The sequence below is a fragment of the Pan troglodytes genome, chromosome 17, assembly GCF_028858775.2.
Source record: "Pan troglodytes isolate AG18354 chromosome 17, NHGRI_mPanTro3-v2.0_pri, whole genome shotgun sequence".
NCBI classification, from domain to species: domain Eukaryota; kingdom Metazoa; phylum Chordata; class Mammalia; order Primates; family Hominidae; genus Pan; species Pan troglodytes.
Genome location: NC_072415.2, coordinates 27,428,576 through 27,446,258, shown reverse-complemented (window position 1 = coordinate 27,446,258; position 17,683 = coordinate 27,428,576). Strand labels below are relative to the sequence as shown.

The 17,683-nt window shown below is 45.8% G+C and overlaps 1 protein-coding gene across 9 annotated transcripts; it reads left to right on the top strand.

The window, feature by feature from the left end:
* Positions 1–5,474: 5,474 nt before the first annotated feature.
* TGIF1 (TGFB induced factor homeobox 1) lies at positions 5,475–16,215 on the top strand. Of its 9 annotated transcripts, XM_009433728.5 has the most exons (4): positions 6,343–7,937; positions 8,049–8,372; positions 14,218–14,444; positions 15,229–16,215. In XM_009433728.5, the coding sequence occupies exons 2-4, from the start codon at positions 8,357–8,359 to the stop codon at positions 15,802–15,804; spliced, it is 819 nt and encodes a 272-aa protein (XP_009432003.1). In that variant the 5' UTR covers positions 6,343–7,937; positions 8,049–8,356; the 3' UTR covers positions 15,805–16,215. The 9 variants fall into 9 exon arrangements, with proteins under 9 accessions (XP_009432001.1, XP_009432007.1, XP_009432003.1 ...); XM_009433726.4 differs by lacking the exons at positions 6,343–7,937; positions 8,049–8,372 and adding an exon at positions 5,475–5,669; XM_009433732.5 differs by lacking the exon at positions 8,049–8,372 and having other exon boundaries at positions 6,090–6,408.
* The last annotated feature ends 1,468 nt before the right edge of the window (positions 16,216–17,683 follow it).

Below are 17,683 nucleotides of genomic sequence, written 5' to 3'. Positions count from 1 at the left end.
TGGATCTTGCTAGAAAGAATAAGTTGTCTTTTATTTTACTTGTCTTCCTTTATGTCTCTCAGTAGGGTTTTAAAGTTTTCTTTATAAACCTTGCACAAATTTCTGTCAATTTTATTCCTAGATATTTCATCATTTTATTGCTATTATAAATGGCTACTCTAGAGCTTTGGGAAGAAGTAACTGTGATAAATGGAAATGTGGATGAATTAACCCTTTAATGGAAAGAAAAGGAATAAGTTAAAAACTGGTACAGTATTCTGAAGGTCTTTTATAATATAAATATAGTACTTAGTCCAATGATTTTTTTTAAACAAATGGGGACACATTGCCTTCTTGCATTTATAATATTAGTTCACTGCTTTTTGCTCTTTGTCAGATGAGCTTTTAAGCTAATACAAAAATAGGCTGTCCCTTACTTATCATTTTAAAAAGAAAAGAAAAAAGAATATACCAAAAAAATCAATACAATAGAAAAGTTGGCAAAAGTTATGAACAGGATTGTGCAGTAGCTCAACTTGTAATCCAAGCACTTTGGGAGACTGAGATGGGAGGATCCCTTGAAACCAAGGAGTTCAAGACCAGCCTGGGCAACATAGTGAGACCACATCTCTACTTTTATTAAATAAATAAAAAATCTTTAAAAAATAATGTTATGAATAAGCAAGAAGAAGAAATAAAGATGACTAATACATACACAAAAATGGGCTCACCCTCTCAAAGAAATGTGAACAATAAAAACATTTGGTTCCATTTACTTACCTGGGAGATAGACAAATAGGAAATTGATTGATAATATTCAGCGTTAGTGAGGGCACAAAGAAAGAGATCTCACATAACTTTGGTGAGATTTTAAATAGGTAAGATCATTTGGAGGCAATTTGGCAATATCTATCAAAATTCTGAATGAAACACGTTTTGATGCAGCTATTCCACCTCCCAGAAACTCCTACAGATATGCTCACAGAAGCCCCAAAAGATCTGCATACAAACTAACATTCTGTTGGGCCCAGCTGGTTCATTATCAGTATGCCCCAGTACACAATCAGAAGGGGCTCTTCTAATTGGCTGATGCGCGTATTCTATCAGTTGTTAAATATTTCAAATGTAATTGCACTATCTTTTTGTGCTGAGTTACACATTGGAAACAATTAAATGCTCATTACTAAGAAAATAAATGAAAAAGCAAATTGCAGAATATTAGTATTGTTTAGATTATTGGCTCATGGGTTATACTGGCAGGATAAATTAATTAACTCCCACAGACTACAACTTCTTCATCTGTAAGGTGGGGATAATAATACTTTTTTTTTTTTTTCCAGATAGGGTTTCGCTCTTGTCTCCCAGACTGGATAACAGTGGTGCAATATAGCTCACTGCAGCCTTGAACTTCCAGGCTCTGCAGGCTCTAACTCTATGCACTACAGGTGTATACCACCAAGCCCAGCCAATATAATATGAAAATAATAATAATGAGAACTTTTTTTTTGAGATGTAATTTCGTTCTGTTACCCAGGCTGGAGTGCAATGGCGCAATCTCGGCTCACTCCACCTCCCAGGTTCAAGTGAATTCTCGTGCCTCACGAATTCACTTGAAATTCACTTGAATTCACCATGGGGTTTCACCATGTTGGCCAGGCTGGTCTCGAACTCCTGACCTCAGATGATCTGCCCGCCTTGGCCTCCCAAAGTGCTGGGATTACAGACATGAGCCACTGTACCTGGCCATGAGTACTTCTTAGGGTTGTTTTAAGTAGTAAATAAAATAAAAGAAGGAAAGTATTTGCATACTGCCTGGCATGCTGTATACAATAAATGATTGTATTCTTTCTTTTTTTTTTTTTTTTGAGACGGAGTCTAGCTCTTTCACCCAGGCTGGAGTGCAGTGGCACGATCTCGGCTCACTGCAACCTCCACCTCCCGGGTTCAAACGATTCTCCTGCCTCAGCCTACCGAGCAGCTGGGACTACAGGCGCGTGCCACCACTGTGCCACCATGCCCAGCTAATTTTTGTATTTTTAGTAGAGACGGGTTTCACCATATGGGCTAGGCTGGTCTCGAGGTCCTGACCTCATGATCCACCTGCCTCAGCCTCCCAAAATGCTGGGATTACAGGCATGAACCATTGCACCCGGCCTGTATTCTTATTTTTAATTATTCTTATAGTCTCACTTTCTTTTCTTTTTTTTTTTTTGTCTTTTTAAAATTTTTTAACTTTAATTTACATTTGGTGGTACATGTGAAGGTTTCTTAAATAAGAAAACATGTCACAGGGTTTGTTGTACATATTATTTCATCATCCAGATAAGCCCAGTACCCAAAATTTCTGCTCCTCTCCCTCCTCCCACCCTCCTCACTCAAGTAAACCCCAGTGTCTGATGTTTCCTTCTTTGTGTTCATAAGTTCTTATCATTTAGCTCCCATATAGTCTCACTTTCATGCATTATTCATTTGATAAATATTGGGTACCTATGATGTGTTAGGCACTGTATTAAGTGCATAAAGGTTTTATTTGTTTTTGTTTTTTGTTGTTGTTGTTTTTGAGACGGAGTCTCACTCTGTCACCCAGGCTTGAGTACAGTGGTGCGATCTCGGTTCACTTAAGTGCATAAATATTTAATAATGAAAATTTTTTAAAAATAAAAAAACAAAACAAATTTAAAAAAAGATTTAATAATGAACATACATTTGAGTGGGAGGTCAGAGGGAAAAAACCAAGCCAACAGTCAAATAAGCAAAATAATTGAAAACTGTGATGTTATGGAAGAAATAAAGGATTGAGCTAGATTTGTGTTTCTGAACCAGGGGTGATCCCCCTCCCCCATTTCTATCCCCATGGAACATCTGCCAACATATGGAGACATCTGTGTTTGTCACAACTTGGGGGAAGGATGCTACTGGCACACACTGGTTAGTGTCCAGGGATGTTGCTAAATATCCTACAATGCACAGGACAGCCCCACAAGAAAGAATGATCCAGCCCCAAATGTCAATAGGGCTATGGTTGAGAACTCCTGAGCTACACGATGGCAGTGGGGCTACCTAATTTAGGTCAGGTGATCAGCGAAGACTCCTCTAAGAAGTAACATTTAGGCCTAGCCTTGACTGGTGAGAAACTACCAGAGGATCAACAAGTGGTGAAGGAACATCCCGGGCAGAGGGGACTTGGGAACAAATAACAATGGAAAACCCATTACATTTGTGCATAATATACAAATGCCTAAATGAAGAATGGAAGGGGGCAGTTACCAGGTCGGCCATGTCTCACTTAGTATATTCTCTCTTGCTTGAATTTTCAGAACTTTTTTTGTAGTTAAAAAATGAGAAGAAGGCCGGGCGTAGTGGCTCACGCCTGTAATCCCAGCACTTTGGGAGGCTGAGGCGGGCGGATCATGAGGTCAGGAGATCGAGACCATCCTGGCTAACATGGTGAAACCCTGTCTCTACTAAAAACACAAAAAATTAGCTGGGCGTGGTGGCAGGCGCCTGTGGTCCCAGCTACTCGGGAGGCTGAGGCAGGAGAATGGCGTGAACCCAGGAGGCGGAGCTTGCAGTGAGCCGAGATCGCGAGCTTGCAGTGAGCCGAGATTGCGCCACTGCACTCCAGCCTGGGGCGACAGAGCAAAACTCTGTCTCAAAAAAATAAATAAATAAATAAAAGAGAAGCAAAAAAAAAAAAAAAAAAAAAGCGCAGACAGATTGGAAGAGAGCTTCTTGTAAAACTGGAGGTAGATTTCAGAGCACAACCCCCTACAGTGTTCAGGAGGCCCTGGCGTCCCTGGCATAATCTGAGGTTAGTTTCTGCCCTCCACATCCATCTGACCTTCTGAAATGACAAGATTTCCCAGAGACCACTTGATTTATCATCAGATAATTTATGTTGGGTACTCAGTTTTATGCCTTTTAACTTTGTTATATTTGGATGTGTTAAGTGATCTTGACTTTTTAAAAAAAATAACTAACATCACTAGTTTGGGCATTGAGATTAAATAAGTGTTTCATAAACTGTAAAGAATAATATAGACACAGATGTTGAGAATAAGGAGAGTGAAGCTTGTGCTCAAGGAATTATCTTTCCGTTTTTTTGTTTTTGTTTTTGAGACAGAGTCTTGCTCTGTCACCCAGGCTGGAGTGCAATGGCACGATCTCAGCTTTCTGCAACCTCTGTCTCCCAGGTTCAAGCAACCCTCCTGTCTCAGCCTCCCAAGTAGCTGGGACTACAGTCACACGCCACCACACCCGGCTAATTTTTGTATTTTTAGTAGAGATGGGGTTTCACCATATTGGTCAGGCTGGTCTCAAACTCCTGACCTCAGGTGATCCACCCACCTCGGCCTCCCAAAGTGGTGGGATTACAGGTGTGAGCCACAGCGCCCTGCCTATCTTTCCGTTTTATCCCCTGGATTCCAAAACTCATTTAGGTAAAGAGAAGTGATGACTTGGCTACAGAGGAAAAAGGAGGGCTGGGAAAAGTGACTAAAAACAAAAGTAGTAGCACCAGTTACACTATTCATGCAAGGAAGCTGAGGAGAATTATCCTGATGGGGCTGATAAAATCACCTCAAGATGGCTCTAGGCCAGCCCCAGGTTCTTAAGACAATGGTCAGCTCTTTCTTAAGCAGTCCAAGACCCTCTGACCTGAGATGTGACTGGATGATTACAGACCTCTTGTCCAGTGTTTAGAGCCTAGCTGTCTGCATATTTTATAAAGATATCTGCCTTCCAGAGACTGGAAGTGAAAGAGATCCAATGACTGGGTGAGTCACCCTTTCTCCACCTAGAACACAGTCCTTGATGGAACTCATGCTTTATCAATTGTTGTTGAGTAGAAGAAACAAATACATCCTCCAATCTTCACTTGGTGGACCTGGCATCAAAAAATAATCATATTAAGTGCATTTATTAGTACACTTTTCTGGCTTATCTGCCTTTCCAAGTTTCTATTTGAGTTCTTGCCTTTGAAGGGTTTGCAGGCTGTGAAAAGTAACTTAACTTTTTAACAACTTTCTTTGCTTGGCTTTGAGGCAGCTTCAGAAGATAAGACACCAAAAGGAACTATGTGTGCCTGGAGAGAAAAAAAATAATGGTGAAAAACGTTTATCAGCAGCCTCCGCCAGCACCAAGCAACGCCTCAATTTTACTCAAGCAATTTCCCAATTCAAGTAACATTCATATGAATCAGCAAATAATATGTAGCAAATTTGAATCTATATACTTTAAAAAAAAAAAGCACTGGAAAGAATCTTAAAAGTCATTGAATCCGTTTTATAGCAAGGCCCCGAGACTGGAAGGGACTGACAGAGCTAGAAATGAAACTTGTTTTTCCACCTCGAGAAAAACGAATCAACAAAAAATACACTAAGCAATTGCTGGTATCTGAAGCCCACTTTTTTGAGGCTGTTCCCTTTGTTACGTTGCGCTGACCCTAGGCACTTTCTTCCCAGAATGCACCAAGAATCCAAAACTCCAAACAAGTTTGAGATCAGCGTTGGCTGGGGGGAGGCAGTGGGGGTGCATCTACGGGAGCGGTTGGGCTGTAAGCTTTCGCTACATCACAGAACTGTGCCAGTGTTTCTCTTTGGAGTGCCTCGCCAGTTTTAATAACTGTTTGGATATGACTTGCTCGGGCAAAAGTTGTGCATTGGCCCGATCAAGCCTGACTTCTAGCCAAGGTGAGTTCACATCTCCGTTTTTTCCTCCCCCCTAATTTGAAAGAGGCTTTTAATTGTCTCCGCCCCTCCCCCCTTCCCCTGGAAAGTTTGTTTTCAAGCTATAAACCCTTTCCAATTCTCGGTTTCCATCTCGGTTGCCTGAGAATCGCAGTCATTAGCCAAGTCCACTTGGACGAAAGCAAAGCTACCTTTGTGTACATAATGAGAGCCACCGCGTGGCCAAGGAGAACCACGGGGAAGAGGGAAACATTTTTGTCTCGAGCTGGCTAAAGCGGGCGGGGGGAGGTAGGGTTAAACCGACCGAAGGCGTGTTTTGTGGAGTGGCTTCGAAAGCGGCCGAGGCAGCCGAAGCCGCTTTCGAAGTTAGCAAACAAAGCGTCTCCCCAGTAACCGCCCGGTTCCAGACGAGGCTCCTGCCACTCAGGCCGCGGAGTCGCAGCGTCGCCCAGCCCCCGGCTCCTCCTCCCTGCGTCTCTCCTCCCTCCGCTCCCGGCTCCCCAGCGGATATGAGCCACCAATCCCAGCCACAAACAACCCTTCAAATGAAATAGCGAGGCGGCCCTCTAACGGGCGGCGGGGGCGCTGGCCCCCTCCCTGCGCCACATCTGTCCCGCACCGGGCGCAGCAGCTGATTCATCTGCAGCCAGGTCCGGGAAGGAACTGTGCTCCCGGCAGTTGCAGGGCAGCGTCCGGGCGGGTGGCTTCTCCCCAGGACCACGTTCCCCCCGAGCCGTTTTAGGTGTGTGTTCTCTTCTGTGCCGAGCAGTCAGCAAACCACAGAAGAAAAAAATCGTAAGGTTGCTGCCTTCTTAGAGAGACGCTTTTTTTCCTTGTTGATTCATTTTAGTCCTGTAATTGGAAAAACCACCCAGGCTTTTTAAACTCTGGCCTCCACGCATTCTAGGGGCGGGGGTGTCTTTTTTTTTTTTTTTTTTTGAGGGAGGGTGGCAGGCTGGCTCTAATTCCTGAAACAGACGCTCCGAAGTCGAGTTAGTTATCCCTTGGCCGTCTTAGTACTCCTCGGGTTTAATCTTATTTCCACAGAGTTTCTTCTGCCGGGATCTCCACCGAGGTTACCGAACAAAAACAGCACAGAGCCCAGACTGGAGGCAGACCCGGGCGCTGTCTCTGCTAGGCTTATTTACGTTTAGGGCTTTTCTTTCCTTTTTTTAAAGTGATGGGGGAAGTCTCATTGTGTGGCATGTGACAGTTCGTTTGCTTCAAAACAACAGGACGTAACCACGCGAAAACTAGAACCAGAGGAGGGGGCATGCGTTTCTTCAAGTCAGCCAAACAGCATCTGGTCTTTGAAAGCGCAATTTCATCAAGAAACTCCTGTTGGATCCCTCCTAACTGTGGACCAAAATAAGCCAACAGGAACGGGTGTTTACTTAATGGCTAGTTTCTGTTTGAAATGGGAGGAGGGATCCCCTAGCAGGGTTCCAATCCTAAGAGTAGACACTGTTGACCGAAACAGATGAGCAGCCACGGCGTGGTCACCCCTTAGCTATAAAAGTGGCCGCTGCCGGGGTTCGGCGACTCGGGGTGTCAGGCGGAGTCTTGGTGAGGCAGGCGCGCGCCCGGCCGTCCCCAGGCAGAGACGTTTAAAGAGCATGTGAGCATGACAAGTGTCTGTCCGCAACGTGTCAGATTTCGAAACTGCCTTGCAATCCAGTCCGGAACTCGCAGCTTTAGCCCGGGGGAACAGACGTTCGTTTAGGCTGTGTCTCATCATTCCCCCCCGCCCCACCCCCGCCGACCTCCCACTGTTGCTGCTGGAGGAAGAGCCCCGGGAGGAGAAGGGTGCGCCGCGCCGCGCCCGCGTGTCAATGGCAGCCGCGCATTCTGGAAGAAGTTGGTTCTTGTCTCGAATACTTTTCCTCCCGTGCCCCGCCCCTTGAATCAGAGGCGGCTGTCTTGTGCGGCTAGAGCAGGGCCAGTAGAGTTCGGGGCAACTGTCAAAAACGAGACGGGGAGGCTTTTCTTCCCGGGGGTGGAGGAGGGAAGGAGGGAGGTGTCCTTTTTTCCATCTGTTGCAGTTTCCGAACCAAACGCACCCTCGCCAGCCCCGGGAAGAAAGGCCCAAGGGAGAAACCTGGGGCGCTCGGCTGGTGCCCCCACCGCCGGGCGAGGGATGCGGGCGGTCCGTGCGCGGCAGGCGGAAAGGATCGTGTTTCTGGACCCGGCCACCCCCCGCGTCCGCACCGCCGCCCCCGAGGGACGAGTGACAGCGGCCGCCGCGCTCGGTCCAGTCTTCCCGGCTGGAAGGTGCGGGGGAGGGGCGGAGGAGCGGCGGGGCGGGAGGGGGACGGGGCGGGCGGCTGGGGGCGGAGGCAGGACCTCCTGTACCTTCCCTCCTCGCCTCTCTCACTCTGACAGCGCCGAGGTGCGCCGAGCAGGAGCAGGGAACAAAGGAGCGGAGAGGGGAGGGGAGAGAGTTGGGCGAAGGAGAGCCCCCGGCCGGCTGCCAGAAGATCCCGGCGGGAGGAAGCCCAAGTGTCACTTGAATTCCACCCAAGGAGCGGGCGCCTGGGATCAGAGCGCCCTGTTTAGCAATAACGGCTGGAGCACGTCCTACAAGTTACGGGAGAGTCGGCTGTGAAGGAGACGTTCGCTTATCCCCTGTGTCCCCGCTCCTGGCCCCTCCAGACCCCAGCCTTGCCTCGCGCTGGGAGGGGAGATCCAGAATGAAAGGCAAGAAAGGTAAGGCGGCCGCGGGCTGCGCGCACCAGAAGACGCGAGTCCCGGGAAACGTGCTGGCCGGGCCGCGCCGCGCGGAGTCACTTGGTGGACTTTTCCGCCCAGGGGCTCTCATGCTGGAGTGGCGGCCGTGCTCTTTGTTGAGGCTGCGTCTGAAACGGCAGCGGCTGTTTTCCTGCTAGACACAACACGAGGGGCTGTTGTGGGGCGAGCCTCTCCACGCTGCTGGCACGTTGTCAAGAAACACGCTCAGCGCCTTGTTTGTGCGCCTGCAAGTTTCATTGTCTCCGCCGACACCCCACGCTCGGCCCAGCCGCCGCGTGGCTTCTCGCTCTTTCTCGCGTGCTGGGGATATGGGGTCCGAGTAGGGAGGACCCAGCACCTCGTTTTTCCCGATCCGGACCCAGGCGGCCGGGGCCGCGGGACCGCCGCGCCTTTGTCTGAAAGTTCCACTCCTAGGCTCCCCCCGCCCCCGCCCCCGCCGCCCCCCTACTCCCAGCCGGGCCCTAGCACTGTTCTTTAGGGATGTGGTGTTTTTACGATCGAAGGAATGCGATTCTGGACCCCCCTCATCGCCCTCGGGTGTAAACAGCTTTGGAAAGCTAGACTTTTACAAATCCCCAGTCTCTAAAAGTTTTCCCACGATGAATTTTGGGCCAGGAGGAAGAGTTAGCACCCAGGGCCAGCAGCTTCAAGCGGCATGCAGTCAAAATGCGTCCAAATGTGACAAGCAGGCTTGGTTGTAAGTGCAAAGAGCAAGGCTGTCATTGTTTCCACGAAGTGTTCTGGAAGCTTTACAACTAAAACTTGCCGTCAGTTTGGTTTAAAAACAAAATACACCGGAGGGGGACGGGGGGTGGAGAAACCACACAAAACACCCCGAAAGGTCAAAGAATGTGAAGTCCCTTTTGAAGTTAACAAAAATTGAGTCCCTGGCTGGGAGGTCCCCCGAGTGTTCCGCTGTGGGCTGGAGGTGGCGTTTCTGTTGTGATTTATGTGGAGTGGTTCAAAACAGAAGTTAATCACTCGGGAAGCGGACGGGGGGGCGGCGCTACTGCGCATGCCCGGGAGCCGCCTGGAGTTTGGAACTCCACATTCTTTCAGACCCGGCCCGCTGGGGGGCGTTCCTGGGGGGTAGCCTCAAGGCCAGCGGGGTTCCTTCGGCTGCGTTTCTGTGGGAGGCCCTGAAACGCGCGGAGCTTCCCTCTGCCTCCAGGCTTTCCCAGCGAGAGTGAAATTAAACTTGAAACTCGGATCAACTGGTAGTCGTTGTTGGTAGAACGCCCTAAGGACCCCTCCCCGCGGGACGGAGGGAGGACTCGGGACAGGGAATTGGCCCTGGGAGAAAACGCGCGGGGAGCGTCCGAGACGCCCCGTGAAAGCCGTGCCGACCCTTGGGAGGACTGACAGGTCTAGAGACACGCGCTGTCTGTTGTGGTGGGCCTCCCTGGAATAAGTGAGGGGCTCTGTGTTTCGAGGATGGTTCTAGCGCAGAGCCGGGTGTCCGCCGGGGTGGGCTCCCCGCATTGTTCGGGCTCTGGCGGGGGCGGCTCTGATTACTTTCCATGGCCCGCCTCCCACCCCGGGAATCCCCAGTGCTCCTTTTCCACGGCTTTTCTGGCGTCCCCCCGACTCTCCCGCGGCACTTTGGCCTACCTTCCCCCAGCGCTGTGGTCCTCCCTGGCGACCCCCTCTGCGCTCCTGGGGTCCTCCTGCGCCCCCCCTCCTCCACCGGCTCGCTGCCCACAGCCGCGTGCCCTCTCCCCGGAGCTGGGGACCAAGGCTGGGCCCCGCCGGCCGCATCGGTGGGAACTTCCGCGGTCCCCATCCCAGGGCGCACAGGGTCCAGCTCCTCGGCGCCGACTCATGGAAACAATGAAAGGTGACGGGCTGAAGGGGAAACTTTGCGACTGGTTCAGGGCTCTTTGGGGGAGCCGAGGCTGCCGAGGTTACCCGGGTTTCTTTCCCCTTTTAGGTTTCCCTGGCGAGTCGTCTGGGGTGGGCAGGCCTGTGAGAAAGTGGGATTCACGGCCTCATTTCTAGTTTCTTGGGTCCTGGAGTTCCTTTGCTTGTGCTAACTCGTGCAGTGTGCGGGCCGCCCTGTTTCACTTGAGGCCGAGGAACTCTCAAGAACAAAAGCTACTTGCTTTTCCTCCTTGGGCCCCTCCCTCTCCCCGTGCTCCTCCGCCGTCCTCCTCTAAAACTACCTGGGAGGGGGGAGCCTTCCCCGTCGGCTCTGGAAAGACTCCTGAGGAAGTCGGGCCCTCCTTACTGTCTTGTCTTATAAAAGTCTGCAAATCTTTTCAAGTTTTCTTAAAACAAGTGCACTTTCAGCTCCATTCCTGAGCCCGGGGTAAGCTTGGTTTGTGATAATAGTGTGTCCTCCCAGAAAGCTGAGAGTGACGCCAAAAGATCTCCTAAAATGACTTAAAAACAATGAGAAGGATCGATAAGGAAAATCCACTAAGTCTTTTTGCTCCCAGTTTTTAACTGTTGAATTCCTGCTTTGGGATTGCTCTTTGGCTGGGGTAGCCAACCATACCTTGGATTTGGTGGCTTGAGTGTTCAATGCCTGTTGCTTCTCCCAAGGAGATACTGATTTTTTTTTTCTTTTGTTCCTGGAGACCGGGTCTGGCTATGTTGCCCAGGCTAGTCTCGAACTCCTGGGCGCAAGAAATCCTCTCGCCTTGGCCTCCCAAAGTTCTGGGATTACAGGCAAGAGACATTGCTCCCAGCTCAAAGGAGAACTTCTGGTCAGGAAACTTGTTGAGTTAAATTTGCTTTTTCCTAATTGTGCATCTCGACTTTTCCCATCAATCTTATTTCTAGAGGCTCTTCACAACCGGTGTCTCCCTGCCTCCCTGTCTCACGATGTTACCGAGCTATTCAGAAAAGAAAGTGCAGGGCTGGGCGCGGTGGTTCACGCCTGTAATCCCAGCACTTTGGGAGGCCTAGGCGAGCAGATCATCTGAGGTCGGGAGTTCGAGACCAGCCTGACCAACATGGAGAAACCCCGTCTCTACTAAAAACACAAAATTAGCCGGGCGTGGTGGCTTTTGCCTGTAATCCCAGCTATTCGGGAGGCTGAGGCAAGAGAATCGCTTGAACCCTGGAGGCGGAGGTTGCGGTGAGCCGAGGTTGCGGCATTGCACTCCAGCCTGGGTGACAAGAGCGAAACTCTGTCTCAAAAAAAAAAAAAAAGAACGTGCAGGAACAAGGTCGCTGCTTAGAGCGGTGGGATCCTCAGGCCATGTTGTGGCTTTCTCCACAACATTTCCTTGTATGTGGATAGCGTGAAAGAAGCTTGTGATCCTGCCCCCACCCTCCCCACCGCCACATTTTTTAAAGTGTAAGCAAAGCAAGACGTTTGGAAACAAGTCTTAACCGGGAAACTTTTCAAAAGCGCTGTTACAATAGGAAATGAGTAAGGAGGAAAAAAGTCTTTGTTTTTCCAAGCTGAGCCACAACCAGGAGGGAGAGTTTTAATGAAAACAGTCCTGACAGCAGCAAACGTGGTTTTACTGCAGTGAAATATCAGCTGGCGTAGCCAAGGCACTGAAGTCTTAACTTCCTGTTACTTCAGCTTTTGTGCACATATTGGAAATATTTGTTAAGAGTTCCAGAGGCCTGGCATTCATTTATTTAAATGAACTGAGAACAGAGTAAAGTCGCGCTGCAGTTTGGTGTTGCTTAACTGAAACCTGCTTTTGTGTGTCACTAACCTATTCTGAAAGATCAGGCTTCTTGTCAAACTAGGCAAGCAGATCAAAGGGCAGCCTTCAGGGGCCTTTTTTGTTTCAAACTCTTTGTGATTACCAACTTACAGTTGGGAATTCACTGTTCAATGAGCAAATTTTCACACTTTTTCTAGATTAAAAAAAGGAAGGAGATAATAGCCTTGAGAAGAATGTCTGACTTTTCAGACGTTGGAGAGTTTAAACAAATTGCTTTATTCAAATTTGCTTTAGTCATTTAATTAACTTGACACTTTTTTTAAAAGTTCGATTTCTTTAATTATTAAAGCCAATGTGAGACAGGAACTCAGCTATAATTTCTTTAAGCTATTTTATTAATAGTTCTTCACCCAAATTTCAATATGGGTTTTTAAAGTCTCATCTTGCCAATAGTGAAAGTAGTTTCAGTTTTAAATGGGCACTTTTAAAAACCTTTTTAAAAACTTAAATCATCAGGGGAGGGGAATTTCAAATACATGGCAGTTAAAACTTAGGATTCTTGTGCAGTTTATTTGTAGCTGTTTGTTAAGCTGTGAGCTAAAGTGAATTTGCAAGATCATCCACCTCTTTGTTAGAACTTTACTTTGTCTTTGGAGAGTTCTGCCTTTTGTAGGAATACCCTGCAGCACCTTCTGCCCCCTGCAGTCCAAAACTAAAAATGTGTCACCAAGTCAGAGTCATTAAAAGGGTGGGGAAAATTCCTTTAAAAAACATGGTGTTTAGCTTAAGAGGAATATTCCGTTTTTATTTCCTGTCAAGGGGAACTGGCTCAATTAAGGTCAAGTCATATTTTCAACCAAAATTACATACTACAGAGGAAAGAAAGCATACAAAGCTAAAAATGCTTACCTTTACATTTTTGTTATTTTAATTACTTCCCCTAATATAGAAGTACTGATTTTTTTCAAGCATGCCATTGTTTGTAATTCATTTCTGTTTTTAAGATTCTAGATTGTCTACAAGCAAAAGAATGTATTTCTTTAGTCATTCGGAGTAGCCTGCTGTAGTTTTTGAAAGGTGGAATTAATAGCATTTGTTATTTAATTTTTTTTAAGTTCAGAATGACGTTTAAATATCTGTAAAGGCCAGTTCTGAAGCTTTATTGAACCCAGTCCATCTGTGATTTAAATATTCTCTATGGCTTGTGAATTCTTAAAATTTCTGGCAGGATTAAAGTACTTACAGCCAAAAGAGCTTCCTCTGGGGCTTGCATATTCAGTTTCCTTTGTCATGTAATCATTTAAGACTGAACTCTGCTTATTGATATGTAGTATTCTATTCTAGGTTGAGATCAAACTGGTAGCTGAAATTTAGGAGACATTTTTAATTCATTTAGTATTAGGCATCTTTTGACGTTACTAAAGTACCAGTAGTAGAAAAATATTTTTGTGTGATGAAACTGAAAACATCAGTGGTCGTATTTAATAAAAGGTGACTAGTACTGCCCATTTAAAGTAGATGTCTAACTTTGAATAAATGTGGATAGCAATGAATAAGAAATGACCATGCATGGTGTTAGCAGAAAATTTTAACATGTGTTTTACCTTTAGAATACTAACTGGGTTCAGCGTAGTATGTAATTTTCCTTCCTTATATCCGTGAAAAAAAAAATGTACGAGTGCTCCCTTTCATTTCAAACCTTCAGTAGAGGAAGGAGGAAGAGTAGCATTTAAAATGTACATTAGGACTGGTTAGGTTGCTTTTCCTAGTTAGCACTGATCTTAGAAAGAAGGTTGGTAGGCACATTCCAACTGCCATAGCACCCTTCCTGTTTCAAATGTGGCAGGTTATTCATTTTGGGTGCAGTTTGTCTCCTCCAATGATTAGATGAAAGAGTTTTCTGACCATCATTCAAAAGGAATGTGAGAAGTTAATGAATCCTAGAGGAAAGCGGCTGAGAAAAGGCATCTGGCATTTGGTTGAGAGCCTCCTATGTGGTGCTAGTCAAACTACTTTTACTTGGACCCTGAATTCAGGACAGAAAACACTGCTCCTTCTCCTCGCTCTCAGTTGTTGGGAAAGCATGGTTACATTGAATGGTCAGCGTTAAGTGAGCTTTGCAATAGTTGCTGTGCTTATAAAGCAACTGACAACTGGCCCTTGTCCTTTCCTAGGTATTGTTGCAGCATCTGGCAGTGAGACTGAGGATGAGGACAGCATGGACATTCCCTTGGACCTTTCTTCATCCGCTGGCTCAGGCAAGAGAAGGAGAAGGGGCAACCTACCCAAGGAGTCTGTGCAGATTCTTCGGGATTGGCTGTATGAGCACCGTTACAATGCCTATCCTTCAGAGCAAGAAAAAGCGTTGCTGTCCCAGCAAACACACCTGTCTACGCTACAGGTAAAGAAAGAGAGCGTGAGGTTTACGGATGCATTTTTAGTTTCAAAGTCATTTTATGGCATTCCTGTGTGTCAAGTCATTAAGCTCCTTGCCACTCAAAGACAGAAGGAATATCTTTTTATTGTAAACTTGATAGTGTTAAAAGCTAATAACTAGCTATTTAGAGAACACAGAAACAGTTGACAGTCATCTATCAGATAGCATTTCCTTTAATGCCTAAAAGAACCTTCCTTTATGCAACAGACATTAAAAGGAGGTTAAACCTTACTCTATTGTCCAGGAAACTGGTTTGATATTTAAACAAGGACGACTTCAGTGAGGTAATTCATGTTATGTCTGTTGACATAGTCATTTGAACTGGGAAAAATCAGTTACTGGGAGGAGTGGCCCTTTTCATAAGGAGAGGTTTTCCTGTAGTTGATTAACTTAAATGTTGGGGCAGTAGGTGATAGGTTAAAATGGGGAGAGTTAAAAAGTAAACCTCTCTCTCAAATCATTTTTAAGCATTTGAGATTTTATATCTTTTTCTTCGTCCTGAAAAGGTTTAAGTATGAAGAGACAAAAAAGGAAATTTGTATTAGAAACTAGAAGGCTTATGACAGGTGGTAGCTTGCTTTCTTGGCGGAGCTCAAATACCTTGAAATAACATTGTAAATTCAGATAAGCCTTTTCATGCTTTCTTTAATACAGAGAGCAAGATCAATTAGGTACCCCATAGAACATTCTCAGAACCCGTTGGCTGAGTGAATGAGGAAAGTGTTAAAGCGTACCGATATGATTTCAGGTCTGTAACTGGTTCATCAACGCCCGCCGCAGGCTCCTCCCTGACATGCTGAGAAAGGATGGCAAAGATCCAAATCAGTTCACAATTTCCCGCCGTGGGGCCAAGATTTCTGAAACGAGCTCTGTGGAGTCCGTGATGGGCATCAAAAACTTCATGCCAGCTCTAGAGGAGACCCCGTTTCATTCCTGTACAGCTGGGCCAAACCCAACCCTAGGGAGGCCACTGTCTCCTAAGCCGTCATCCCCGGGATCAGTTTTGGCTCGTCCATCAGTGATCTGCCATACCACTGTGACTGCATTGAAAGATGTCCCTTTCTCTCTCTGCCAGTCGGTTGGTGTGGGACAAAGCACAGATATACAGCAGATAGCGGCCAACAACTTCACAGACACCTCTCTCATGTACCCAGAGGACACATGTAAATCTGGACCAAGTACGAATACACAGAGTGGTCTTTTCAACACTCCTCCCCCTACTCCACCGGACCTCAACCAGGACTTTAGTGGATTTCAGCTTCTAGTGGATGTTGCACTCAAACGGGCTGCAGAGATGGAGCTTCAGGCAAAACTTACAGCTTAACCCATTTTCAAGCAAAACAGTTCTCAGAAATGTCATGATTGCCGGGGTGAAGGCAAGAGATGAATTGCATTATTTTATATATTTTTTATTAATATTTGCACATGGGATTGCTTAAACAGCTTCCTGTTACTGAGATGTCTTCAATGGAATACAGTCATTCCAAGAACTATAAACTTAAAGCTACTGTAGAAACAAAGGGTTTTCTTTTTTAAATGTTTCTTGGTAGATTATTCATAATGTGAGATGGTTCCCAATATCATGTGATTTTTTTTTTTCCTCCCCTTCCCTTTTTTTGTTATTTTTTCAGACTGTGCAATACTTAGAGAACCTATAGCATCTTCTCATTCCCATGTGGAACAGGATGCCCACATACTGTCTAATTAATAAATTTTCCATTTTTTTTCAAACAAGTATGAATCTAGTTGATTGATGCCTTTTTTTTCATGACATAATAAAGTATTTTCTTTAAAAATTGTTGTAATTCGGAGTATTTCTGTTGAGGGAGGTGCTTCTTAAAAATAAGTAGGAATATAGCACCCCAGTGAGCAGGAAGCTGGGGGGGTAGGGTGCAGTGTTAGGGGGTGTCACCAGCTCTTTGAAAACCTGTGGACAACAAGCCAGTTTGCATAAACAGGATGTGTGATATTTACTCTTGATAGGAGGCATAGCAGGCCCTTAGAGCTTTACTTAAACTGCATGGCAAATTGAAATGAATCATTTTAGTGTTTAGCTAGCCACTAAATCCCTTACTGATCTGTCCTGCGTAGTTTAAAACGTGGCCATGTTATAAAGAAAAGTCTTGAAGCATCCGGTTATTGCTAAGTTTTCAGAAGAAAACAACGCAAGCAATCTCTTGCCCTTTTTCCACGTTACCCTTTAAAATAACCTTTGTTCAGTGGTACATTTAGTTAAGGCATTTGTATTCAAATGTAGCATAGTATTTGCAGAGAAATTACCTTTTAAAACATCTCAAAGTGTTTTCTAAAATGATGAAATAAACAGTGGGGTTCTGTCTATGGTGGGATTGTCAGTTTATTAGGTGAGTATTTTCCAAGGTCACAGTTTGTGAAAAAATGGTGCTATGTACAAGTGGAGTTTGTTGGGATAGACAATCACTTACAAAGCCCAGATGGCCAGAAGGGAATTGGTGTTGCTCCTTTCACTTGTATGGTTGAGCAGATTTGTCACATGCCACAAAACCATTCTTTGTAGTCATGCTTAGTATGAGCTTTCTTTGTTGTTACAGTCATGTTCTTTCCAGCCCTGCCCCAGCTATGAATTGTCTAAGTGTGAGGGAGCATCAGAGCTTCAGTATTGTTTAAAGAATGTAGAAAAATACAAATTTGTCTAATTTTGAAACTATTTTAGAAAGTCCCTACTGTAGAAAGAGCTAAACTCAAAGACTTTTCTTGTAAGTGAAAGAAAAAAACTGCTGATGACTACCAAGAGGCGTAAGAAAATTAGGTGAGGGAATGTTGTGCTCTAGCCTGTGGGGTGCAGCTTCGTAGGGCACATGAGCTTAGAATGGTCTGGCCTCACCTCAGAGAGTCACAGAAATAGACAAAAACCCAAAAAGTACTAGTAAAGTAAATACAAGGAACAAAATAAACATTAATAAAAATGAATGACGCAAAGGTGATCCAGAATCATTACTTGCTCCAACAGCTAGATCAAAGGCTGAACATTTTGCTTTAGTATAGATGAGGGAAATGAGCAAGTCCTAAAAGGTTTGCCCTGTTACGGTGTTTCATCACTCATACTGGAAGGAGAAGGAAAGGAGCCATATGACTCATTTAAAAGAAAAACTGTAAGTCACCTTAAATTCCCTATGTTTTACTTCATTTTTTCCCTATTGAGGTTGTTACAGGTCATGGTTGAT